Source organism: Sylvia atricapilla, chromosome 6 (genome assembly GCF_009819655.1).
Source record: "Sylvia atricapilla isolate bSylAtr1 chromosome 6, bSylAtr1.pri, whole genome shotgun sequence".
Classification (NCBI taxonomy): Eukaryota; Metazoa; Chordata; class Aves; order Passeriformes; family Sylviidae; genus Sylvia; species Sylvia atricapilla.
This window is the reverse complement of record NC_089145.1, coordinates 24803643-24829144: the sequence shown is the minus strand read 5'-3', so window position 1 is coordinate 24829144 and position 25502 is coordinate 24803643. Positions and strand designations below refer to the sequence as shown.

The 25502-nt window shown below is 43.6% G+C and overlaps 2 protein-coding genes across 4 annotated transcripts; one reads left to right on the top strand and one right to left on the bottom strand.

The window, feature by feature from the left end:
* PPP1R14D (protein phosphatase 1 regulatory inhibitor subunit 14D) lies at nt 1-8345 on the top strand. 2 transcript variants are annotated; one of them, XM_066321207.1, is made up of 5 exons: nt 1-485; nt 617-1087; nt 5166-5261; nt 5447-5479; nt 7499-8345. In XM_066321207.1, the coding sequence occupies exons 2-5, from the start codon at nt 905-907 to the stop codon at nt 7565-7567; spliced, it is 381 nt and encodes a 126-aa protein (XP_066177304.1). In that variant the 5' UTR covers nt 1-485; nt 617-904; the 3' UTR covers nt 7568-8345. The 2 variants fall into 2 exon arrangements, with proteins under 2 accessions (XP_066177304.1, XP_066177305.1); XM_066321208.1 differs by lacking the exon at nt 1-485 and having other exon boundaries at nt 516-1087.
* Nucleotides 8346-12407: 4062 nt separating this feature from the next.
* ZFYVE19 (zinc finger FYVE-type containing 19) lies at nt 12408-24724 on the bottom strand. Of its 2 annotated transcripts, XM_066321204.1 has the most exons (11): nt 24544-24724; nt 23824-23945; nt 21177-21230; nt 20510-20670; nt 19149-19294; nt 18146-18260; nt 17406-17615; nt 16834-16913; nt 16018-16128; nt 14335-14477; nt 12408-12935 (listed from the first exon to the last, which is right to left on the bottom strand). In XM_066321204.1, the coding sequence occupies exons 1-11, from the start codon at nt 24595-24597 to the stop codon at nt 12863-12865; spliced, it is 1269 nt and encodes a 422-aa protein (XP_066177301.1). In that variant the 5' UTR covers nt 24598-24724; the 3' UTR covers nt 12408-12862. The 2 variants fall into 2 exon arrangements, with proteins under 2 accessions (XP_066177301.1, XP_066177302.1); XM_066321205.1 differs by lacking the exon at nt 16018-16128.
* Nucleotides 24725-25502: the final 778 nt, after the last annotated feature.

The following is a 25502-nucleotide window of genomic DNA, read 5'->3' as shown; positions in this document are numbered from 1 at the left end:
TACCTTGAATACTCTTCTGTGGGAAGGAGATGGTGCTATATCCTTAGTGAGGTAAGTATCCTTTCTCCTGCAGTGCCATCACATCAAATACTGTATTATTTTTCTTAATATAAGAACAGGTGTGGGGGGGTTTATCCCAGAATTTCCTTGCTCAAATAATTTCAAATTCATGTCACTGGGATTTCTAAGAAATTTTTGAGAAAGCTGGAGTTACCTTAGAGAATACAGAACAAAAAATGAAACTGCTGAGCCCAGCTTTGGGTTGCAGTGTCATTTCCTGACCTACTGCTGTAAAATAATGCATGAGCTGCCTAATTCCAGACCACTTCTTATCTGTGCTGGGTCCAGGGCTTTAGCTGGAAAATGCCAAATATACCATCTCAAAGGGAGCAAAACTCTGTAGCTGCAGGCAGTTTACTGACTATGAACTGCAGCAGGGTTCAATGCATTATGTATGGATCAGCCCTCTGGAATTGCACATGCATGTAAGTTATGCCTGTAGGAAAACAGTAATTTAAAACCTCCTTCTTCTCCACCTCTTGGAGCTGACTGGTGTTAAATATTAACAAACATGGTTCATCAATTCCCTGGTTCACTTGGCTTCTTTTAACAACAGATGTTATTACAACAACTCTGCCTGCCTCCCTGCTCCTGTCAGCACATCTGATGGTGAAACCCAAGAGTCTGCAGCTGTAACTCTGCCTGCAGAGCCTGGCTGCTCCCCCAGCCCTGTGGCCACCCCTAACTGTCTTCCTAGGATCACCAACGCCTCCCACCTTTGGTGCCTGTAACTAGCTTGAGCTGGGAGACACCGGTTGCAGAGAGGCTTTGGTTAAAGGAGACAGAAAAGGTGTGAGGGAGCCCAGAGAAAGGCGAGTTCCTGCTGTCAGAGGAGGCGGTGAGGATGGCCAGCAACTCCAGTGCACTGCCCCGGGTGACTTTCCAGACGCCAGAGAAACCGGGGGAGGAATCGGCACACAGGAAACTGGGCAAGCTGACCATAAAGTACAACCGCAAAGACCTACAGCGCTGGCTAGACCTGGAGGAATGGATCAATGCCCAGCTGCAGGAGCTGTACCAATGCCGGGTGAGTAGCTGGGGCAAATCAGCCGCTTGCTTGTCAGGTGAATGGATCTAGAGGCCCTGTGTGCTGGCACGGAGGTTTGCTTGCTCTGCCTCACTGGAAAGAGTTCCTTGTCTTCACCTTCCCGTGGGTATCTCCACGCCCCCTCTGTAGCACTCTGACTGGTGTGTCGGCAGGCAGGGAAGCTTGCACTGATGCAATCCAACTGGCTTTGAACTGCCTGGTGTTGCACCCACTGTGGGGGTGTAGCTGTTGCTCAGCATGAGTAGCACAACCTAGAGAGATGTATAAACCCAGGGATGATTCTTGTTGCTGAACTCCATGTGGTGAGTCCTTTGCAGTGAGCAGTATCCAAGCTAGCTGGGTCAGAGTGATCAGTGTATCCCTGCTCCTTTTTGACACAACAGTGAGGCCCTGCCTGCTGTTTGAATGAGACATTTCAGAATGTGCTGTGTCTGTAACTACAGAGCCTGGACACACTACTGGCAACAGGGAAAAATGTTGTAAAGATCTTATGCCTTCATCTCCAACAATCCCCGGAGCTGTCTCCCTTGCCTGAGCTTCTCTTTGTACCAGGAACCATCCCTCCCAAATTCTTGCTGCCTGCTTGAGAGCTGTCCCATTGGGAAAGATCCAGGAGTGCCCACATCCAGCACCTGAATGGTACAGGTCTTTGCTTCAGCTGTAGCATTTTTTCCTTGGGTTAGTGACATTCAAATTCCAGCACTGCCCTGGGTATGTTGAAATTTTAACCCTGTACTGTTGCTTCTCTTCATATATTGTCCTTAGATGTATAGCATTTATTCTGAGTTCTTTCAGAAGCAATAGTGCTTCTGAGGTAATAGTGCTGTTTGAGGTAATCCTTTGGAGTGTGGTATAATGAAAGATGAAAGGCTTTCCTCCATTGTATATCATGATCTTAAACCCACTTAAATAGCTTGATTAAGGGTTTTGCTTTTCTCTCTAGGGCAGTGGCTGATACAGTAAGAGAACACAGCTTTCTTGACCCACAGAGAATTTCCATCTTCAACAGATGACACAGATAGGTTTAACAAATAATGTAAAACCACTTATTTATGTCCTGGATGGACTAAATGAACTGCCAGGCCCTTTCTGTCCTGTATTGTGTATTTGCAGCCCAGCACAGTGTTAAGCACACTTTTGAGATACAAGGAAATAGGAGCTGATGATTGCTTAGACTCTTCCGCTCTGAGCATCAGCAGTTTCAAATTGCAATCAACAGTGAAGTGGACATGTTAGAACAGGCCAGGAATGGTGGGTTTCATTCTACTTGCCATGATGGTACAGAGAAATTTTTGCCTGCCCAGGCTGATTTTCTGGGCCTGAGAGCTATAGAATGATGTCACCTCCACAGCTAAAGACCCAGACTTCAGGAACTGCTTCTAAGTCTGTCCTTATTGTTGTTGTTGCTGTTGTTTTTTATTATTATAGTCATTATTATAATAATTTTCTCTGTGACTGTTTCCTATTTGGTATTTGTGGGAATATGCAAGATTCACATGCCGTGTTGGGAGACAAAACCAGTTATTTTCTGTTTTAATTTATGCCTTATTCAAAGAATGGGCTGAAAACAAATATGGGGAAAAAGGTCCTTTCTTCTGCTGCAAATGCATGGATCCTCTGAAAATGAGTATAATTACTGCTTCTGTTCTGCTAACTAAATTTCTCAGATTTCCCAAACATAGCTTAGTAAAAATTACTAATCTCATCAAGTTAGTTGTGAATTTCCAGTTGTTTTCTATAGCTTGTTAAAATGACAGTAACATATTCTCAGCTGTATCTTAGGCGTCTTGATAATGCATTATGAAACATTATACAGTGCACATGAGAGCAGAAGACCCAGTCAGACAGGCAAAATTCAGTGTCTTTGCAAAGTGCTAGCTTGGTAGTCCTGGTGAGTGAAGGCTGTTCAAAACAGTGGCAGTGACAATACTGCTTCCCAACCATGCCTACACTAGCATTTTAAGGGACTGTCCCTGGAGTTTGTAGCTCAGCTCAAAGTCCTTTTCTTGACTGCTGAGGTTTGCTAGGGACGAGCAAGGAGAATGCCTGCTGCTTTGATTAACAGAATATCTTGCCCTTTGGAGAATTACTGGAGTTTTAAAGAGTTAAATTTTTGGCACTTTTTTTTCTGAGACAGACAAGAAGCACTTGATATGACCAGTAACATGACCCAAGATGGGGCTCTCCATGTGCTACTTTTACTTGCTGAAGTGTACAGCGATAGACCTTTGCACTTGTAAAGGTGGCAGTTTATGTTATCACTTCTGTTTTCCAGAGAATTAAGAGCTGTTTACTGTCATCAGAGTAGCTGCCCAAAGGGGATTCTTTTTCCCTACTGCAAAATTTCTCACTTATGTAGGCATAAGTGAGAAACCCAGCCATGCCCTTACAGGAACAGATTGCCAGTGGATTGCCCTTGCTATTATCTCTTCAGCACAACAGATTTCCCTGCTTCCTGATGTATTCAGGCCAGCATAAGAGATTTGCTACAAGGAACTATGTAACATAATGCTGTGCCCGGTCAAAGACTGTTAATAGAATCTCTTCAAATACATACATGTGCCACAGTAAATTACTTATAATCACAGAGATGTCCAGCAGGTCATCCTACTCTCCTCTGTGTATTGTAACAGGACTATTTATTTAGTTGCCCTGCTTCTTTAGGCTTCCTTGTATCCATCAACTTCCATTACAATTATCTCTGTTACCTCTTGCTTTGCTCCGCCTGACCTTGGCAGCGCAGTGTTCCTGGGTGTCTTCCAGAGATTCCAATGCCAGCAAGGTTAGTTAAAACATCACCTCCTGATACAGAGAATGCTACGATGTTTACTGTCACGAGGCTTTTTTGCAACAAAACTTAGACTCTGAGATTTTCAAGATGATTCCTTGCATATGGAATCCAACCTAGGACTAAAAACCACAGGGATTTTGTAGCCTGTCTTGCCCTCCCAGCCTACTTAGCTTCTTAACCGGAGACAAAGTCAGACTGGATCAACACCTGTTTTCTAAAAAGTCACATGAAAACTATTACTTTTAAGAAGAAATACTGTGTGGGTCACAGTGCAATATATTTAACTCTGGTTTATTATTTATTCTTAAGTCTGCTGGGTATCAAAGCTAAGCAAAAGGCTTTCTACTTCCTCTCTGGCTTGGTATGAGTGACTACTCAAGAAAATTTCTTTTTTTCCTGTAAGTATTTCCTTTATTGTTGAATGTTTTATGCACACATCCATAAATGCCACAACCTGGCAATCAGGTACTGTGCTGTTCACCCAGTATCCTTATTCTACTGATTACTGTGCCAAAATATCACTGGTGCTGTGCTGTGAAAGATTCATTTTGCAAATACACCAGAAAAACACAGGCTGCTTGCTCTGCAAAGATTTGTTAAGCTAAAATGTGTCTGTGATCAAGTTTACAGACGTTTCCAACTAACACCCCCATGCAGTACAAGATTATTACTCCAGTCACGAAAACTTGGGGGTCCCTCTTACATTAAAGGAGACTATAATATTCCTCTCCTGTCTGTTGGAGAAAGCTGGCAAAATATTATCAGGTCTTTCAACAGCATAATTGTTTTTCTCTCCATTACTGCAAAAAGCTTAGTAAAAATACAAAGTAGGTGAGTTTTTATGCAATTAGCATAAAAACCTAAAATCTCCTTCTGTTATTTATGCCTCTCTAAGATTAAGCCTGTTGGTGTTCTGTTTGGTGTACTCCATAGAGGAAGAGCGTCACAGGCTGGTGTACATGGCACTGCAGTTTGATATCCTTGAAATGGTCTTCCAATGATGGGTGATGATCCCTGAGCAGTGTAGTGGTTGGAAAAGATAAAGAATGTGTACGTCAGGATGCGTGGCTGTAGGAGACACCACAAAGGGGCTGAAATCCGTGCCCTTGTTATAAGAACCTCCCTTTTTTGAGATGATTTATATCTTGACCTCAACTTTGCAGCATAGTTTTATTGTAACTCAGCTGCTTAGTTCTTTAAAGATGGCCTCTAGAGTTCTTAGAAGTTTGAAGGTTAATTAATTCTGGTGGTTTTTTTCCTTTTTAGCTAAGGGAGGAAACAGAGACAGCAGCTCCTGAACCACAAATTGATCTTGAAGATCTCCTGGAGGTCCCTAATGAAGAGCAGAAATTAAAACTACAGGTCAGATAGAGGGACTTGGTGACTTTAAGTTAGTGAAGTTTTCTTCATAAAGATTAGTGGCATGTGGGATAGAGAATAGGTGTTTGTAGTGTTGCATGATGCTTTTTTGTGCCTTTCTTTTTGTAGGGAGCGGAGAATTAGATCAACTTATAGAATACTAAAATGATGACTCCTTGTTTTTTTAGGAAATCCTCCATGAGTGCTCCAGCCCTACAGAGGTGAGTGAAGCACCATATAAATTTATATGTAAACATGTTATACTATTTTGTTACAGTGTCTTTGCTGTTGCTTGGCTGAGTAGCAAGAGTTTAACATGCTGCAGATTTGTTTAATCATAATGGGAGATGTTTGCAACTTTATTCTGTGATTGTAAAATTACATATAAATGCACATGGATGAGCTGAAGGCAGAGCACTGGAGCAAATAAGGAGTTATGCTTCACAAACAGTGAACGTTCTTTCCATGTTTTGTACATCCTAAGCTGATCAGTCTGAGTTGCTATTTGATCCTCAGTGTAGAAAACCATAGCCAGTGACATAGCTTACACAACCATTTTTTACACTGTTAACTAAATGCATTCTTATCTTAAAACACTCTAGGGTTATGAGGATAAGAATGTAGAATGGCCCTTAGGTTGGACTGGGCAGGTACCTGCTGAGCAGTGGCCATGTAGGTTAGTTTTACACATGGATTTTTTTCCCCCCATGTAACTTTACAGATTTTGACTTTGAATTAGACGGTAAAATCCCAGAATGTCCAGACAATTGGAGGCATTACTGTGTGCATGCACCACACAGGGACTGCCTTTGCTGCACTGCACACTGCAAAATGTAATCCCCATCACAGCTTCAGTCCCATGCACTGCATGTGAACATTCTTCTTGCACATCATCCATCAGACTCCACGTTATTGAGCCGATGGGGCTGTGCAGTGATGAACATACAGAAAATGAGATGAATGCATGACTGAAACTGAATCACAATTAATATCTGAATGTATTAATTAATTAACTGAAATGAAACTGGGTTGTAGCAATCATCACAGATACTCTCCTAGCAGGGGTTTCAGCAAAGCTGGCAAGATGAAATAGTTTTCAGAGTGTCTGCCAGATCTGAGGCAAGAATCCCACATTCCCAGAGTGAGAACTGAAGAGAGTTTGCTTTGCTAAGTCATAAACCATGAAAGTTTCTTGTGGACAGCACAGTACCTACTGAATACAGTTACTGCTGCCCCATTGGCAAAAACACGTGCTTTCACCCTGGGGATCTTAAATCCGATCCTCTTGAAAGAGCACAGCAATCTAACTGCAGAAAGCAGACAAGAAACTGAAAGGGGTGACTAAAAAGAAATGTACGATCCCAGGCATTTACTTTCAGAGCATGTTGTGGCAACTTCTGATTACCCAAGTGAGGACCCTAGGCTTCCACACAGCAGGAATGGTAACAAGCTGCAATGCTTCCAGCGACCTTGCCTAATTACAAGAACATGTAGCTATGTCTTTGGGTAAGAAAGGCTGCACTCTTCTTTATGGTGATGTTACTTGCTATGCAGAGGGTAAAGTTTGCACTAGTTACATTGTCTCCTGCTTGGAACAACCAGATAGGCCAGTTTAGTTCATAGTCCTTGGCTGTGTCAGCAAAGTAGTCAGGGTTTGTCTCCATTAACTGCTCATCTATCTGCTCTGCCTCTCCTCAACCCCTGCTCAACGTTATCATTAGTCCTACATGTTTTGCTCCACCTCTTCTTTGCCAGCCACTTCCTTGTAGAACTGGCACAGCTCCAGGATTGTTTGCAATTCACAACATGGAGCTTGACTAGTTCAACAAGAGGGATAACTTGCTTTGCCCTAGATTGGGAGGGCAGCAGAAGTGGGAAGGAGGTTATGGTGGCAACAGGAAGCAGTGGAACCTAAAAGAGAACAACAGCATCCTGAGGTCATCTCATGCTGGGGAAAGCAGGTATCTGGGATGAAGTGGGTCAGGCTAGCTCCTGAGGAGAAAGCAAACATGGCTGTTCCAAAGGGAGACAAGGGAAGTAGAGGAGCTTTTAGACCCTTCTCATCCACCATAAGGTCTCCTTTCCTAAGTTAAAGATAGGTTTGCTCAATACATGTCAAAATTCTGGTTTCTGTTCAATGCAAGGGTGAATGTGGGAATGATGGAAACACCATAGTAGTCTTTGAGCTGGTTAGCTCTGGAATTAATACAACATCCTTCTTCAACCAATTCTTATCACAGGACTTCATTACGGAATTGCTCAGTCGATTGAGAGGTCTCCGGAAAGTCACCAATCCTCAGAAGAAATGACCTTGCTTACATGGAACACCCAGCTTTGGTTAAAAGGAAACATGTATCTTCCTCACAAAAACCAGGATCAGCAACAGAACTTCTGAATACTTTTAGGACTTATTACCATTGATAAACACCAAGTTTGTGAATTTTGTACCAGTGGTTTGAAGTCTCCACTCCTTCTAGATCTACACACACAACATGGAGCTAGACTGTAGCTGATTTTCCTGATTCTTAAGGAGTGTGTTAACCTGAGGAACAGGACAAGATATCTCTCTCCTTTAGATTCTTCTAGGAATTTCCATGCAGGCCAAGAAGCACTGAATACAATTCTCAGGAGCTCATCAGGACTTCTTGTATTCGTCCACTGCAAGGAAAACAAGGCATTGGTTATCACTCAAACATCAACATGGAAAATCAGCCACTGTTAAGCTGCACCTCATTTCAGTCTGGCTTGGACCCAACTGTGATCTCCTGCCTGTTACAGCCTACAGCCACTGCTGTACCTAACTCTACAGCATTGCACACACTTTGTAAGTTTTATTAAGCCTCTGTTGTTTATGAAGGTTGGACAGAAAATATATGATAGGATGGAAGGAAAATTTTGGAGTGCACCTGGTCTACCTAAGGGGAAGTTTGTGAAACAGATGCTAAGGCTAATGGCTATTTTTTTTTCCGTTTTGTGGCATTTAAGACTTAAGATTTAGATGTTTTTTCTAAAGGAACAAGGTCTGGGAATGACTTTTATCCTAGTTTAAAATGATGTTGGAAAAAGACTTATTTTATATTAAAACAGAGAAAATCAGCCATGCACTGCTTGCTCTTGCTCTCTCTTTAGATACTAAAGAAAAACTGAAGTCAAAAAATACCTGCTCCCAACTTCCCTTCAGGGAGCATCTCAGAGCAAGTTTTTGCAGGTAGGTAGGTCTCACAAATGAGCAGTGAAGTAGGGCACAGTACCTTGCTGCACAAACTCTTCTGACTACAAATAATGTTTGCCTGGAAAAATACAGAGGAAACTACATCCAGGCTCTCAGCAAGTCAGTAACTTGACACATGTGACTAGGAAATAAGACAGCAAACGGAGGCTGATTGCTTAGGCAGAGACTCCCACATTATGCCCTGTCCCAATGCTGATGCCTGCCACACAAACCCAGAGATGAGTGTGAGTCACATCCAGAGTGGCTCCTATGGAGCAGAATGTTCAAGGCCAGCTTTTGAGTACATCTTTTGTTTGTTTGGTGAGCCAGGGCAGAAGGGACCAACTACGGAACCAGAGGGACATGCAGGTTAGCTAACAAAGACAAACAAGAATACTTGGGTTGGACTGGTAATATCTTAAATGCGTTAGTCTTTCCATCTTTATCAGTAGCAGAGTAATGACTATTATCTTGTTCTTCCCTCCTATTTTCCAGGTGTCAGTGAACAAACTGTGGGTTGTGTCCTCTGAGAGGACAAAATCCAAGCTGCTGTAACAACTGTGATGTATGGGCCTGTTTCCTTTCACATGCTGTTCTTGTATCTGACTGGAAGTTGACAAGCCATGGACCTCATGTCTGGTTCTAAGGCTGCTTAAAGATGTTCTAAGCCTCACCCACTAGGCTGGAGAAATGGTCTTTCTTTATCAGGTCCAATATCTAGCTATGGGAGTCCTGGGAACGTGGCATTTTTGGCTTAAAAATGGGCTAGTGGAACATGCCTACCCTCATGAAATCTCAACTTTATAAGCAAAATAGCAACAAAAAAATTAAATCTAGAGCTGCAATGGTTGCAGATCTGGCATTGCTTATGGATGACACCGGCTAAGACTCATGTAACACACCTCTTGAGAAAGGAGAGTAGCATATTGACAAAAACCTCTAAGCACTGGTAAAGACAGACTGGGATAAAACAGAAGTTCAAGTGGAAGATCAAGTGAACAGGCCACGAGCAGAATGCCCTAAACTAGAGATGCAATTAGCTAAAGCATAGTAGTACAGGAGTTCAGATTACTTACATACTCCACCAACAGGCTTTGTTTTATTCTGCCGAGCTGCAACAGCACAAAGACATGCATCTCCTCTGGTCCAAGAAAATATTTTCTCCCCCCTGGGCATTGTTCTGTATTTCCTCAATATAGAGTGATGCGAAAAGAATTTTTGTCTTTTTAGATAGGTAGATATTGTTAGAACCAAAGACAAAGCAGGATCTGAAAACTCTGCTTGACTGAAGTTGTCTTTTTTATGCTTATTCTGCAAGCAGTAGGAAAGGAGTAAGCTGCAGACCCTATCACGTGCAGTTGGTTCTGATACATAAGGAATTCTGATATGTCAGAGCACTTCAACTGAACACAGGGGAGCAAGGCAACATGTGGCCAGTGGTAGACGATTGCTCAGCTCACTGGTACAAAAGAAAAAGCAATGTAAGGCAATCAGAGTAACTTCTTTTTTGTTTCATTCTTAAACAGTAGTAAATCATACTTGGTTTGACATACATTTTGGCTGTTCTCACACTAGACCACAAGGATAAATTAAAATCAGTGCTTGAAAAAATTTTTACAAACATCTTCCAGTTAACTTTGCTATTTCTAAGCAGCACCACTAGCATAAGTATGTAGATACTATTTAAGAATGTTGATTTGAAAGGAGCTTTTCCCTCTTGATTATATCAAGATAACACAATGTATGAAAATTCATGAGCTTTTCTAGTTTGAATTCCTGTTGGAGTGGAGCCTACATTTGATAACTCACATAAAGACATTTTGAGAGGGAAAGAAATTCTCATTTTCCCTCATGATTTGCTTCAAAGACAAAGCAAACAAGTTAAATCATTTTCTGAAAGATGCCAAGCTGTTTTCTGTCCTTGAACAGCTTTGACTGAAGTTGATCTGGCCTGTCAGAAATTGTTTGATTACTAGTATCTTTGTTTACCAGCACGTTTTCAAAGACAAGGATAGGGAGTAAGCAACACAGCTAACAGAGCACTGCCCACTTAAGGGTCATGCAGCATTGCTCTTTCACAATACAGATTCAGCTAGCATTGCTTCCTGCAGACAGCCCATCTGGATACCCCTCTGCCCCTCCTACATAGAGTTCAGTAAGTCAGCTACAGTGGGAATGTCTTTTCAGGGGAAAGTGATTGGGCTACCACTAAAATGGCCCATTACATGCATAAAGTGCAGCAGCCACAAAAATGTCCATTAGTGGTGCACGGAAAGCAGCAGCATGTGTCTGTATGACTGAAGAGACTCTTCCATGTATGACTAAGTTCTATTTCAGGTAATGGGTTGGGTGCATTTCTGGATTCCTTGGGATGGCCCCACAGAAACGAGCCTGGGAATTTAAATAAACTGCTTCTGGCTGCAACCTGCTCCATTACTACTGATGTGAACAGGGCAGGGCTTACAAGACAGAGGCTGCCTAACTGCATAGGAGCTCAAAGTTTTGTCATGGCTAATGAAGCATTCAAAATGTAGCAAGTATCATACCAGCTCATACTAAGATATTAGAAAAACCTGCAGCTGCAAATTGAGTAATAAAATTACTACTAACTGCTGGGAGAAGACACAGGCTGAAGCCCGAAGGGGCAGATAAATTCAGGAGAGAAATAAGAACAGATAGTTGTACCTTCCTCTGTATATGTAAAACATGAAGGATTTAACCTTAGACAGAACTGGGCCGTCTTACTATCAGATTAATCAATCACCCATGTCAAATAGCAATGAAAAAGTGTCACTCCTATGATAACATAAATAAAGAACAGTATTTTGTTGTTTTTAAGACTGCAAGCTCCTCAGGGCTGTAACTTAAATTTTGTGTAACGTGGTTACCTGTGTGCTCTTGCATCAGAACAACTCAAGTAGTTTTCCCATCTACCTGTCCCAAGGAGACAGGCACTGGTGAAGCAAGGGCTGCCAGGAGAAAGAAGATCCTCTATAAAAGTCAGGTTTTGTCACCCCTTCCTAAGAAAAGGCTTTGATGGCACTGCTGGATATGCTTGCCATTTTTAGTGTGTTAACCTAAAGTATTAATATTCTACATTGTTTGAATCAGGTTTCTGTTGAAGAGCCTGATCCAGAGCAGCACGGTAGCAGAAACCCACCTTCAACAGTGGTTTAATTCCTTTGCTGTCCTCTGACCAGAGGTGCAGGTAAACACTGTTTCATCACTTCACCTCGGAGGCACTGACCTTAAGCACAGGGGCAAGGCAGACAGCTGGGAGTGGCAGTGTCAAACCAGACAGGCAAGATTCATTGGAAATTCCCTGACAAGGGCAAATCCTTTATTTTGTTGCAATTGGAATCTGTCAACCTTAGAGAGCCCTCTCAGAAGTCACATTATTTGGAAAGAGCCCATCCTGATGGAATAATAGTCTGTTTACAGCCAATTTAGTTGGGTATTTGAAGCTGTTCTGGGTGTTCTGGGCACTGGCAAGCACCACCTGCATCTGGATTGTCTCCCAGGAGGGATATGGACATATGCAACTGAGCTTCTCTCATAACCAGAGAAAGAGCATCACACAGGTAACATCTTTATCCTACCAGGGGACCAAATAATAAACAAACTCAAATCCTGCTTTCAGACTAACACACAACTCTTTCAGACTAACATGTTGCTCTTACAGATGACATGACCTTGGCACTGCAGGCCACAACACTGCATCAGTAGCAGATTACCTTTTCAAAGGATCATTTCTTTCAAGTCAGTGAGCAACACTGCCCTGCATATTTTTCAGTCATGCCACAGAAACATTTTTGATGACTTCACTATTCTTCATTTCTTTCCCTAAGCCACTTGACACTAGGACTAACATACCATCATAAGAAAGCAACACTTTGTAAAGGGCTATCAGGCATATTCAGGAGACTTAAACCACAGGCCTCTGTAGATAACTTTTATTATGCTTTAAAGTTCTCATCACACAAGTGATCACAATGCATTTTTCTCAGTGCAAAGTGCTTTGCTGCCTGTTGAACCAGTGTATAAGCTGTTAGTAAAAACAGGAAGTTATTTATCAGGCAGTCAGTACTGCCTTAAACACACATCTTTTACTGCTACCCACATTGCTTCACCACCTGTATTTATGGACTTGTATCCACCTCCTCACATCAAGTCCTCATTTATCCCCAAGCATGCACAGCAAACCCTGCACTTCTCAGGTGTATTTGTGAAGACAAAGTCACACGCCCTCCAAGCCTCTCTCAGATTACAGCACATCCTTTTAACTGTCCAAAACATCACCCGTTTTGGCCGCAAATCCACTCGGATTCTTCCATCTGACCCGCTCCTCTGTTTTCCCATTCTCCAGCTCTTTTTCTGCCCATGAAAAGTGTGATCACTTCTGTTTGCAAGGGAGATGATAGCGGGAGGTGTGGTGGTCCTTCAGGTCAAACTCCTCATGGCCTTCCCTAAGAAGCAAATACAAAGTGCAGTCAGAAGTAAATACCCAGGCCAGGAGCTCACCCTAAGCCACTGCACAAGGTATCTCAGCAGCCCTTAACCACAAACTTATCCCAAGGATTGGCTGTGAGAACCTGACTGGCAGCCATGTGGACTAACTACTTAAGATATTTGCTTGTAACAGAAATTTCTGAGGTGCTTTATGGGAAGGTCTGCTCATCCTTGTCAGATGGATTTGAAAATGACAACAGGTCCTTCTGTTTCTTTCCCTCTTGAAGAGATTCATGTAATTAATGGCTCATTTTCAGCACTGTGTCTGTGATTCTAGGGACATTGGCAACTGTGACAACAGACAAGATGACAGTCTCCTCCAGAAAACTCTGGAAAATAACTGAAAATAATGCAGTGTATTGGCAGCTGTCTTAACCACGCTCAGGAGCAGGCAGTATTGAGTAAGATACAAGCCTGCATCAACAGCGTGTGGCTGATAAATTTACCTGCTAGACTGTTAAATCTGCTTTTACTGATGTTTGCTGTCAGATACTTTTGTTTGTATGCTTTGTTTTTAATAATCCAACACTGCCAGTCATGTATTTTCTGAACATTTGCATATGGTTTCCCCCCACTTCATTTGCATTTCCCTATAAACACGCTTGCAGGGAATGAGAGAATATGCACAAAAGCATCTCTTGTTATCCCAACCACATTTTTAGCAACCTGCTGTCTTAATGTCATCCAGCACCAATCTGAGAACCGAGCCAACTACGCATTACTTTTGAGGCATGGAAAAAGAGAAGACAGGCAACCTGTTAGGAATAGCTTTGTATTCAAAGGAATTAACTTTCCCAATCTGAGACAGGAAAATTTTGTCAAAAATCAAGCTACACATATTTAAGAACCAAGACTACAGCTGCTGCAAGGCCTGACTGGTGAAAATAAAGCTCACACATATGTATTTCAACAAAGAATTTTTTAATATGGTTTAGGATTGCAGAGTGTCAGCCTAAGAAAACCTTCAGGAATTCATGCTATCTGATCTTCCTCTTTAAGGGAATTCATCCCAGGTCATCTATCAATGGTATTAACAAGCCATAGGAGTCAGTGAACAATGGTCTCATTTATCCCATCCCACGTAATGCAGCACATCAGCTGCTCCAGAGAACACTCAGACAATGTGCCCAAACATCCACTGAAGCATTTCTGCCTAGGACTAGTTCAGTCCCTGAAGCCTGGGACAACTACTGATCACACAAAGTATTTCTCTAACAATCAGCATTCAGTTCAAATCTGGATTCCTCAAATCTTGCCTCCTACTGCCTGTTTTTCTGCCCAATGAGAAAAATGTACAAAAGGGGCTAAGGTTACCTTTGACCCACCTCTCAGAGCCAGAGGAATTGCGAGACTCACCAAAAACAGCGCTGGCAATAGAGGTCCCCATCACAGCCATGGCAGCGCAAAGTGGCATCTTCATTGCAGATGCAGCACCAGGGTAACTCATCCTCATCACTATCATCTGCCCTTGCAAGAGCTGTGATGGCTGGAGTGTGGCTCTAATTCACGTAGAAAACAAGAGATAGAGAGTTCAAACCCCAGCATAGACAATAAAGGACTTTAACTGTAATGCATGATGGCCACAGTGACCTGTCCCATGGTCCACAGTTGCCTCTCTGTTGATCCTAAGTCAGCGAGATCAACTCACCCAGAGGACAGGGACAGGCTCCACATGCATCTAGATTGTTAAATAAAACCCAAGGTACTTGCTAGAATTTGGATTTGAGTCTGTGTCGCTCGGAACGTAAACAGGTATTCAGCCTCATTTAGTGTCTGCAGTGACGTACACCCACATTGTGTGTGCTGTGTTGAGGGCATAAAGCTTAGATATTCTGGCAGGCACCACAACAATACCATGTGACAAACAATTCCTGCTGCAAAAGCAAGAGATCAAACAGTTTTGCTGAAAGGAGATACATGAGAAGGGAAAGGAATGCGGGGGTGGGGGTGTTGTTTTCTCCCTGTTGTAGAAAAAAACTGTGGGACAACGGAACTGCTTTTTCAAAAGGCTTCTATTCATTTGTACCTGAGGCTGGGACAAAAAGATCTCCTGAAACCATGATCTAAATATATCCATACAGTCAACTATGGTCTCCTTCTCCCTTACAGAGAACTCTTGTGGAACTGAAAATACACTGAGACATAGTGCCCAGACACTGGCAAAGGCAGCTTCCTGACACAATCTTTTCCTAACACTATCCTTTGCATCAGTAATCCCAGAAATGCAAGATGTCATACCTGAGATAGATGTTTTTTGATAATGCTTACAATTATATAATTTCTTCCACTGGGAGCAGGCCTGACAGGTGCCTGTGAGTCACAGGTGCATTTAATTCTTGTTATATACATTAGAGATCACGTATATATTTCCATAGTAGGCCACTCTGAGCATAGGATATCCTCCTACTAATTCCTTCCTCTGACATTCTTTGAGAACACAAGAAGTAGAATACTATCTAGAGGTTCTATTTGGCACATGCCAAAAGCACTGGTAGACCTCCCATTTACTCTGGTTCAGATTGTATGGCCTTGTTGATCTAATACCAGATATATACACATGTATAATTCTCCAATATTCATATTGTGAGGTGTCTACCAACTTCTCTTGGTATACATGACATTTTAACATTTAACACAAAGCCAGCCTAAAAGAAATCATATTCCAAGGAACAATTCCTTTTATAAATACACGGATGATTCACATCTGAGTTCAGAGCTGGCCAGCTTTGCAGATGCTGCTTTGATTGTTTGCTCTGTAGAAACTGGTTTTTTTGGTTTTTTGTTTTGTTTTGTTTTTTTGTTGTTTGGTTTTGTTTGTTTGTTTGGTTGGTTGGGGTTTTTGGTTTTTGTTTGTTTGTTTGTTTTGGTTTTTTTGTTTGTTTTTGTTTTTGTTTGTTTTGGTTTGGTTTTGTTTGTTTGTTTGTTTGTTTTTCTGCATCAAGCCTAGGATATAACAAACTTTTGCTGCAGAACTGTACTCTCCTGATACCCTGGAACATTTGAGACATCAATTCAAGAGATCTTGACCAGTTCACTGACCTTTTGCTTTGCTTTCTTACACAGGTTCTGTTGTGAGGGTCCTGGTTGGGTTGTCTGATCTGGGGGAATGTTGAATGCACTTGCTTCATCCAGGGCTGCTTCCTCTTTGAGCTGGTAATAACACAAAGCAAGAAGTCTCTTGTTTCAAACACAGCTGGGAGCCTCATTCTAGGCCCTAAACCTCCTGCACTTGTTGCTCTCATTTAGTAACAGAAGATGACAAGTCTGAATGCAGCTGGTGTTACCCAGATAGATGTAAGCTCACTCTGCACTCAGAACACTGTGTGTCCATTGTGGACAGTCTGCAGCAGCAGCAGGGGCCTGCAGCTCACACACTCTGCTTTGCAGTGAAGCTAGGAGGCCCTTAGCATCATGCTCATCATACACAAGTGACATATCAGACAAGCTCAGGTCTGCCTGTAAGACAATTGAGAGACATTTTAGGGAGAAATGTAGGTGTAAGCTGAGCTACACAGCACACATCTCATCATCCATGTTCTAACTGGCTGGCAGAAAACACAGAACAAGAAGTGAGGAAGTACCAGCAAAGTGTGGTTATACAGGAGACACATGCAGACCACAAGAGACACTAAGCATGAATGAGAAAGACAATGTGACAGACTAGAAGTATTGTTGTCAATTGCCTGTCAAATAGTTGAACAGCCCTTGGGAGCTAGTATTGGAAAAGCACTAGGAAAGTAAGGAATGAAACTCTTCCCAGGAACAGAAACACATCCTTTTTACACTCACCACGTAACACACACATGAGGGATAACCAAAAGGAAGAAAAACAAGGGCACAGCTGCCATTTCTGACCTGTTTCAGCACTCTGCAAATGGCCTCCTCCTCAGCCACTTCCTCATCACTATCAGGGAGCTTGTATGTTTCCAGTGTAACTGTAGGAGTAAGAAATGTGAGACTGTAACTCACACTTGCTTCAAGCCTTGCACTCCATAATGTACCAGAGACAATTCTTTGCGGTGTGAGCTGGCTGTGGCATTCTCACTCTGACCTTTCAAGGTGCAGCTTCCCCAAAAACAGCGTCACTGTTTATTTTGTAATACTTGGAAGAGAGAAGGAGTAGATCCCCACTAAAACCAGTTTTGGTTTTAAAAGTTTTGTTAACCTCATCAGAGCATGCTAGAATTATCCCAAAGAAGGGTGCAAGACAAAGCAGTCTGACCTTACAGTCCCAGTCTTTACCCTCAATTTAAATCTTTCATATTGATTTCATGACAAACCAAGCTGTACAACTTTGCAGATAGAACCAAATCTCAGTCTGTTTCTTGCAGAATGGAGGAATTAAATAGATAAACACTAATAAAGAATTTACTCTATCATAGCAACTTGATTCCTCTCTTGGCACTGTATTCTCATCTGCTACCCACCTTTCTCTGGGTCCTCGCCTTTGAGTGCTGCCAGTCTCTTGGCAACCTGTAGGATCTTTTCCTGCCTAGTGTTCTCTTCCCGCAGCTCAGCAGCAGCCTCTGCCAGAAGTTTATTCTTCTCTTCCTCTAGCTGTTTTGGCTCCAGATTTGCAGGGCAAACACAATCTTCACTTTCCCGATTGAGATCATTCAAGCTTTGGCTACTAACAGCTGCAGACAGACACACAGAACACACTGGTGACTCAGCAGCAATGTCCCTTGGGCACACAAAACATGACAAATAACGCTATGAGAGCAGCTTGCTGCTCTCCATGGAACTGGATAACAAGAGGAAAAGGCTTGAGCTAATGAAAATGAGCTAATCTGTGGCGTATAGTGAGATTACAGAGAAAGCAATGCAGCCAGGAAGATAATGATATGCCAGATCCTGATATTTTGTAACAATGCACAGGTGCATTAGGAGTAGCAACAGCTCCTCCTCAGGGACAAGTCACTTTAGAGAAACAGATAATCTGAATAACACAATCCTGACAAGAAGGAACCATCTCCAAGCAAAGACACTGAGACCCAGTGTGGCCAGATGGCTGCTCTTGATCAGTGTGGGGGATTATAAGGGGAAGATATGGACAAACCAGACACTCAGCTCATCTGTAAGTTACATAAAGAGGAACAAATTCTCTTCTCAGCATAGCACACACATTATTAGATATAAACAGGTCTTTAGAAGCCCAAACAGGTACCTTGAGGCTGAACTCTTGGTCTATAATGCTCATCAATGGCAATCTCCTCAGACAGTTGAGTTAACAGGTCATCTGTCTGCTGGACCAGACTTCGGGTATCTGGAGGTTGGTGTACCTAAGAAACCAGGGGAATGTGGGAAAAGGCAAATGAGAGGAAAGTGGCATACTCAAACAAAGGAGAATTTTGGCAACCAAGATCACCCTAGATGGGAGCAGCATACAAAGATGCTTTCACTGACATTGAGAATCTCAGTTTACAGTTATGTAGTGAAGATTTGTAAGGGTTTCATTTTCAGAGGTGCTACATGCACATAGCTCTAAGAGCAGTCACCCAAACAAGGCAAAGGGGTGCTGAATGTGTAGGAATACATGCTGCTGGGTCCCAACTCCCAGCTCTGCCACTACCTCCTGTGTAAACAAAGTGCCATTCTCAACAGTGCCAGCCAGCAGCCCCGAAGAGACCTATGATAACAGCTGGGCATGCAGCTGCAAGAACCATAAGGAAATGGTATCTTGGGGGACATTCCTATAGGCTTTCAAGGCATACATCCAACTGATTCCTCTGCAACCTCAGACAAATCACGCTGGGCTGCTGTTTCTGGAAAAATTAGCAGGATTCTGCCCAGCTGGTATGCAGTAGCAACTAGAAGATGTAATTAGAAGGTAGGGCTGATAAGCTTCCAATAAAAACAGCTCTGAAAAACTACGACCACTCAGGTACATAAATCAATTGAGAGTAAAAAACCTTAGCATTTCTTGTTAAAAATATACACACAAACTACATTTGATGTAAAGGAACACGTTGCATTCAAATTGAAGCAGTGAACTGGTAAAGGCTTGTGATTTGCTTCTGGAGCAATGACACAATCAGGAAACAGAGATTCCTGAAGGAAGCTACCCAGACACAAAAAAGCTGAAGAAGGATGGATGGTTATCATGCTGTGACACCAGTTACTGTGTCAGCTCAGAATAAATTGCTGACTAAAGAGTTGAGGGAGCTTACAGGTCTGGGAGCTTGGGAAGGAGGATCTCTCCCTTGCAGGACAGCCAACCGGTCCTCCATTTCCTGTGTGGACGGAACAGGTCCTCGGCCATCCTCCTTCAGGGCTGCCAGCCTCGCTTCGATCTCAGCCTGAGTAGGGATGGACTCTGCAATTCACAATAACCCAAGGCAGGAGATTATTCTGTTATTGAAAATGAAAAGCTACACATTTTTTTCCTTAAAATTGTATTTCTTTCTGGAATCAGACTCTGAACACCTAGGCAAAAACCTCACCCAGCCCTGACCTGAATGAGGGGTCATACTGCAGTGACTCAGAGACTATCCTGATGCTAACTGCTATCCCCCTCTTCCAAATTCTTGCCTCCTTCACAGTTTATCTCCTAGCCATAGCATAAGTATTAGGGTGATGTCATCTGGAAATCAGCTGACTTGGGATTCTAGGGACAGGCAGAGAAATGAGTGTCTTTTAGACAACTCAGTCCACTGGTCCCGCATCTCCTAACGGAATCCCAGCCTTATCAGACTGAAACCCTCCCCTGCCACATAATGGACAAGAGGCAATGGCTGCAAGTTGTCCCAGGGGAAGTTTAGACTGGATATTAGGAAAAAATTTTTTCACAGAAAGGGTCATCAAGCACTGGAAAAGGCTGCCCAGGGAAGTGGCTGAGTTACCATCCTTGGAGGTATTCAAAAGGTGTGTAGACGTGGCACTTTGGGATATGGTTACGGGATATGAGTGGTGGGCTTGGCAGTGCTGGGCAGACAGTTGGACTCGATGTTTCTATAACCCAGTAACCACTCTGAAGAGTGTTCCTTTTCTTTTAGAGACCACATATAACATTTAAAATAGTTTATTCTCATGCAAGCACCTCAAAGCAGTCCCAGAACCTGACAGCTGTGGACTAGGATGAAAATCGTTTTCCTTCTCTGTTAGATAAGGCTGGTCAGAACACAGTCCCACAGAGACTAGAACTGTGGACAGTGACTCACAGGGAACTTTCTTTAAAATGGTTTGGCCAAAGACTCACTTCATTCTACTCCAAATGGGTTTGACACAAGTTTCTACCCCAAAAAACGAAAAATGAGAAAGTGATTTTACAGGTAAGACACTGCTCCAAAACTAAGTAGTAATTTCAAGAGAACTCCCTAGAAGCAAAATGAAACTGGAACATTGACCTAAAATCATTGTAGAAGTGGGCCATTGTGGCAGCAGAACTTGGATGCTCTGTTCTGTTTTAAGCCTTCACCCCCCTAACATCACAGCCTCTTAAAACCCAGCACTTCCCTCTCCCTCCAGGTTCCTTGTTTTGCAAATAGAAGTGTTCCTGCCCAAGGTATTTATGGGATTCTCTAAAACTCACTTGGTTTTCTTTCCTCCCTGAGCCTCTCCAGTCTCTCTGCAATAGCTCTGTCCTCTTTTGAGAGCCCCTGGTATCTGCAGCCTGCTTGACCTGGGTGTTTTGCAGCTGCCTTCTGTTGGTCTTTCAGCTGGTTTTGTTTAGCCTCAAAAGCTGCTACACGCCTGTGACAAGAACAGAAAAACACACGTGACAATTGAGAACAAGGGTTTTAACCTGGAGATAAGAAAACATCCCCTGTGAACCCAACAGGCTGTCTGAAGAATGCCAGTGCAGAACAGAAATGAAACCACTCTCTCCAATATCAGCACAATAAAGTACTCCTAAGAGTAAGGAAAACCTTAGCTCAGGAGAACAGCACACCTGGCAGCGCTTCCCAGGAGACAAGGAAATTTCACCTCAAGGTTCCTGTTTCCAAGCCAACTCTGATCAGCCACAGATAATTGCAGGCAGGTGGCTGTTCAGGAGTCTATTCAAAAGAGCATACCCCCCACCCCTCCAAACAAACTAACAACCCAAACAGCATAACAAAAGCTCCATCCTTAATCTAACTCTGAGTGAGCAAATACCCCACACCACAAGCCCCATTTTTGCTGGTGTCCACAGGGGAAGAGGAGGGTCTAAAAGGCTTGTCTGCAGTAGAAAGAACTGTTTGGCAAGTCCAACTCACTTTTTGTAGTTTTCTGGTGGTGACCATTTTGCTGAACTGCTTTGAGATCCTTCTCTGAAAGAAAAATGATTTCTCTGAACTCAATGTACTGGCAGTACTTGACAATCATCTAGTCTCTCAACCCAAGAGGAGTCAATAGGTGTTTCTTGACCTCTTGCTACAGCCCCTTTCTTAACCTCATTAATACCAAGAGGAATCAGCTTATGCAAGGGATTAAGATAATATAGCTGCCCAGGACAGCAGGAGCCTTCATCTTTGTCCTTTGGTCCAGTTGTTTTGCATCTGGACAGAATGTGATTTCATACAGTCACCAGTGATCTAAAGGAGGTGGGGCTGAAATACCCTGGCCTCCCACAGCCTGCACCTCCCAGTTCAGAGAGCAGGTAGGGAGTACGTAGGCAGACTCCCAGTGTAATTAGCTAGCATGCAGTAGGACACTCCGGAAGGAGCCAGGGTATGCAACAAACACAGGATTATATAATGTACAAGTAAAACAGTGTTACAAGTTATTGTATAACAACACTTGAACACTGCACAAACATGTATAACCCTTCTATTTGCTGTGTTCAGGCTGAAGGACTAAACTAGACATATATGTAAGTTAGTCAGCATGTTTTATTTGTTCTTAGAAATCACAGCTAAGGCCCATATAGTAATGACTGAATGCAACATTGTTAGAACACTTTCTAAAGTTTCTAAGGCTTCAATTCTGAAAGCTATTTGCCTGAAGAACAACATATGCAGCTTACAGAACTGCAGCCCAGGTGTATTACCTGCAGGGCAGGATGCCATCCAGAAGGCCCTGGACACGCTCAAAAAGTGGGCCCTTGGGAATCTCATGAGGTTAAACAAGACAAAGTACAAAGTGCTGCACTTGGGTTGGGGCAACTCCTGGTATCAATACAGGCTGGGGGACAAACAGATCAAGAGCAGCCCTGCAAAAAGGACCTGGGATTGCTGGTGGATGAGAGGCTGGACACAAACAAGCAACGTGTGCTCACAGCCCAGAAAGCCAAAGATGTTCTGGGCTGTATCCAAAGCAGCGTGGCCAGCAGGGCAAGGGGGGTGATTCTTCCCCTCTATTCCTCTCTCGTGGGATCCCATCTGCAGTGCTGCATCCAGCTCTGGGGTCCTCAGCACGGGAGGGACATGAACCTGTTGGAGCAAGTCCAGAGGAGGCCACCAAACTGATTAAAGAGATGAAGCACCTCTCCTATGAGGAAAGGCTGATAGAATTGGGATTATTCAGCCTGGAAAAGAGATGGCTTCAGGGTGACCTAACTGCAGCCTTCTAGTATCTGAAAGAAACTTCCAGGAATGACGGAGAAGGACTATTTTAGAAGGGCACATAGTGATGGGACAAGGGGGAATGGTTTTAAATGGAAAGAGTGCATGTTTAGATTAGATACTAGAAAAAAATTCTTTACTTGGAGAGTGGTGAAACACTGGAACAAGTTGCACAGAGAAGCTGTGGATGCCCCATCCCTGGAAGTGTTCATGGTCAGGTTGGATGGAGCTCTGAGCAACCTGATCTAGTGGAAGGTGTCCCTGCCCACAGCACAGGGGCTGGAAATAGATGATCTTTAAGGTCCCTTCCAACCCAGGCCATTCTATGATTCTATAATCCACCTGCTATCCAGTCAGGGAAGATTGTTCTTCTGCTGTAGCTCTCTAGTGCTGATATTAAAATTATGAGAAAAAAAGATACAGAAGAAACATCAAGATAGGCAGCCCTGTTTTCTTAATGGCTTTGAAGTTGTGAAGGGAAATCAGAAAATTTCAAAACTGCAAAGACTGAATACTGTCTTTCACTGTTTAGAGCAGCCCATGAAGATGAAGACCTTCACTAATGAGGCTCTTTTCCTTTAGACACCTGTACAGCCAGAAAATTCCCCCCTTGCTGGTGAAAATTCATTGCTATAGGAGAAAAGTGAGGAAAAGAAAGAAGAGACGTGCAAGAGAAAAAGGAGGACAGAAGAATTGGTTGACAGAAGGAATCTTTTGTACACCTGTGTTCTTGTGTTGCTTGTTCAAATGTATAATCCTGCTGATACTGAATTACAAGCTTTGTTTTCAATAGAAGGTCTACTGGTTATGTTTGCAAATAACTTTGTTTTCTTTTCAAAGCAAAAATTTTATAGATTTTAGGCTATAAAACCTTATGTCTTCAGGTCAACACAGCAGAAATACCTCAACAAAGAGGATTTATGTCATTGTTTGCCCACAGAAGCAATAAAACAACTTATCGTCAGGCTACTCTAAACACATCTGAGAAGGCTGCCAGGACTGTTAAAGGGGTGTAGGTTTCTGGACAAAAACAGTGTGGCTTAACCTCAGCCCATCTAGTTAAGCTGTCTACTGGAATTCAGTGTCCATCCATGAAGATTTAAACCTGATGCTTTCAAACTGCTTAGTCAACCACAGAGAACAAGCACAAACCCCGATTCCTATTTTAGGACTGCACAGCTACACAGCTCATATAACAACAAATTCAGAGATGTTCTGTCTTGAAATTCTGTTCTTGAAATTCCGGGGTACAGGCAGCATCCATGCACATATGGAAGGCAGAGCTCTCACCACATGGAATGTAAACTGAAGGAAAAAAAGCAGGAAACTGTCTTTGGTTGAAGGAGCACTCCCATCTTACCCAGTTAGTTTTCCATGGCACTGCTTGCACACCTTCTGCTGAGTGTTTCCACAGCGGGGAACAACAGCACTGAAGCTCCGGCAGCTCGAGCAGAAGGACCGTCCGCAGTTCTTGCAGCCACACTGCAGAGACAGGAGAGAGGGCAGGACAGGGCTTCACCACCTCGCCACCACACACCCCCATCGCTCCGCCTGGCCGCCTGCGGGCACAGCGCCCGTGCCGAGGCACACACAAAATAATGTTGGGGTTATGCTGATTTTTTTGTCACAGAACTGTTTCACCAGCTGCTGCTCAAGATACGGAGAGTCAAGAGCGTTGGAGCACCAGCACATAACTCCTGCTGGGAGCTGAGTCACCACTTCGCCCCACACTATAACGAAGTGTGTGTGTGGGACCAGAGACCACAACAAAATACTGGATTAGAGAGATGGCATACAATGACTTTTTTTTTTTTTTTTTTTTGGGGGGGGGGGGGGTGGGTGCGGTGGTGGTGTACGTGTGTGCATGTGTGTGTGTGTGAGTAATCTCCCATATTTGAAGACATATCGGAATTAGGCACCACGAGAACTCAGTAAGCAAGGACAATAGCGCCAGGATGCCGGCCGGGAAGCGTGTCTCGGCGCCGGGCGAAGCAGCTCCCGGTTCCCTTCTCAGACTCCCGCACTGAGGGGCAGGCACCCGCGGGACCGTCCGCTCCTGACTCCCCGCAGCCGGACTTGCCTCTTTCTTGAAGACAGAGAACTTGGACGCGCACCCATAGCAGCGGCTATCCATGGCGCTACCGCCCCGGCCCGCCCTCAGGCACGGCGCTGCAGCCCCGCTATGCCAAGCTCCATGGTCTCCCCGGCGCTGCGGCTGCCTCAGGCCCAACGAGCGGCGGCGAGCGGGGCTGTCACAAGCCGGGAGGTGCGGACACCACCCTCCCGTTCCCTCAACACACAGGTGACGGCGCACGGCTCTACGGGAGTTGTAGTCCTTTGCCCCGCCCTGCCCGCCTTCAGACGCCGGGCGGCTCTCGGCGAATAAACTACACTGCCCAGGGCTCCACACGGCCCCAGCGCCGGGCGGCTGGGCCGCCATCGCCGCGCGATGCATTGTGGTACGTGCAGTCTGGTGCCCTGCCCGCCGCCGCCGGAGGCGCCAAGCTGTTCTTGAGTGTAAAAATGTCAAAAAGTGGATTCTCTAAAGCTAACAGAATTGCGCTCAAGCTACTATTAGGTGGTGTTTTTTTTTTTTTTTTTTTTTTGTTTTTTTTTTTTTTTTTTTTTTTTGTCCTAAACCTGTGGTGAGATCTTGGCTCAAAATAGCAAGAATCAGCCGAACCGCCAAACTCCACTTATCCCTAGCCCGTCCTTCTGTTCTGCCAGTGTTGATCCGTCCGCCCGCAGGAGTGACCTGCAGTGTTTGTAAAAAGGGTCACCGAGTGCAAGTGAGTCATCCTGTTAACCGCGTGGGTTTGCAGGTACATTGTGCATTCTTCCCAGTTTAATAGATAACCCCACGTTGTAAAGACCTACACAATTTAATTAGGGAACTGATTTGTTCAAGGAAGTAAAACTCATTAATATCTGAATAAATTTAAAGGAAAAAAATTAAAGGAAATTAAAGTTAAATTTAAAGGGAAAAAACCGGAGGATTCTCTCTCAATCTTTCATTTTTGGCATTTGTTTGCTTGTTGG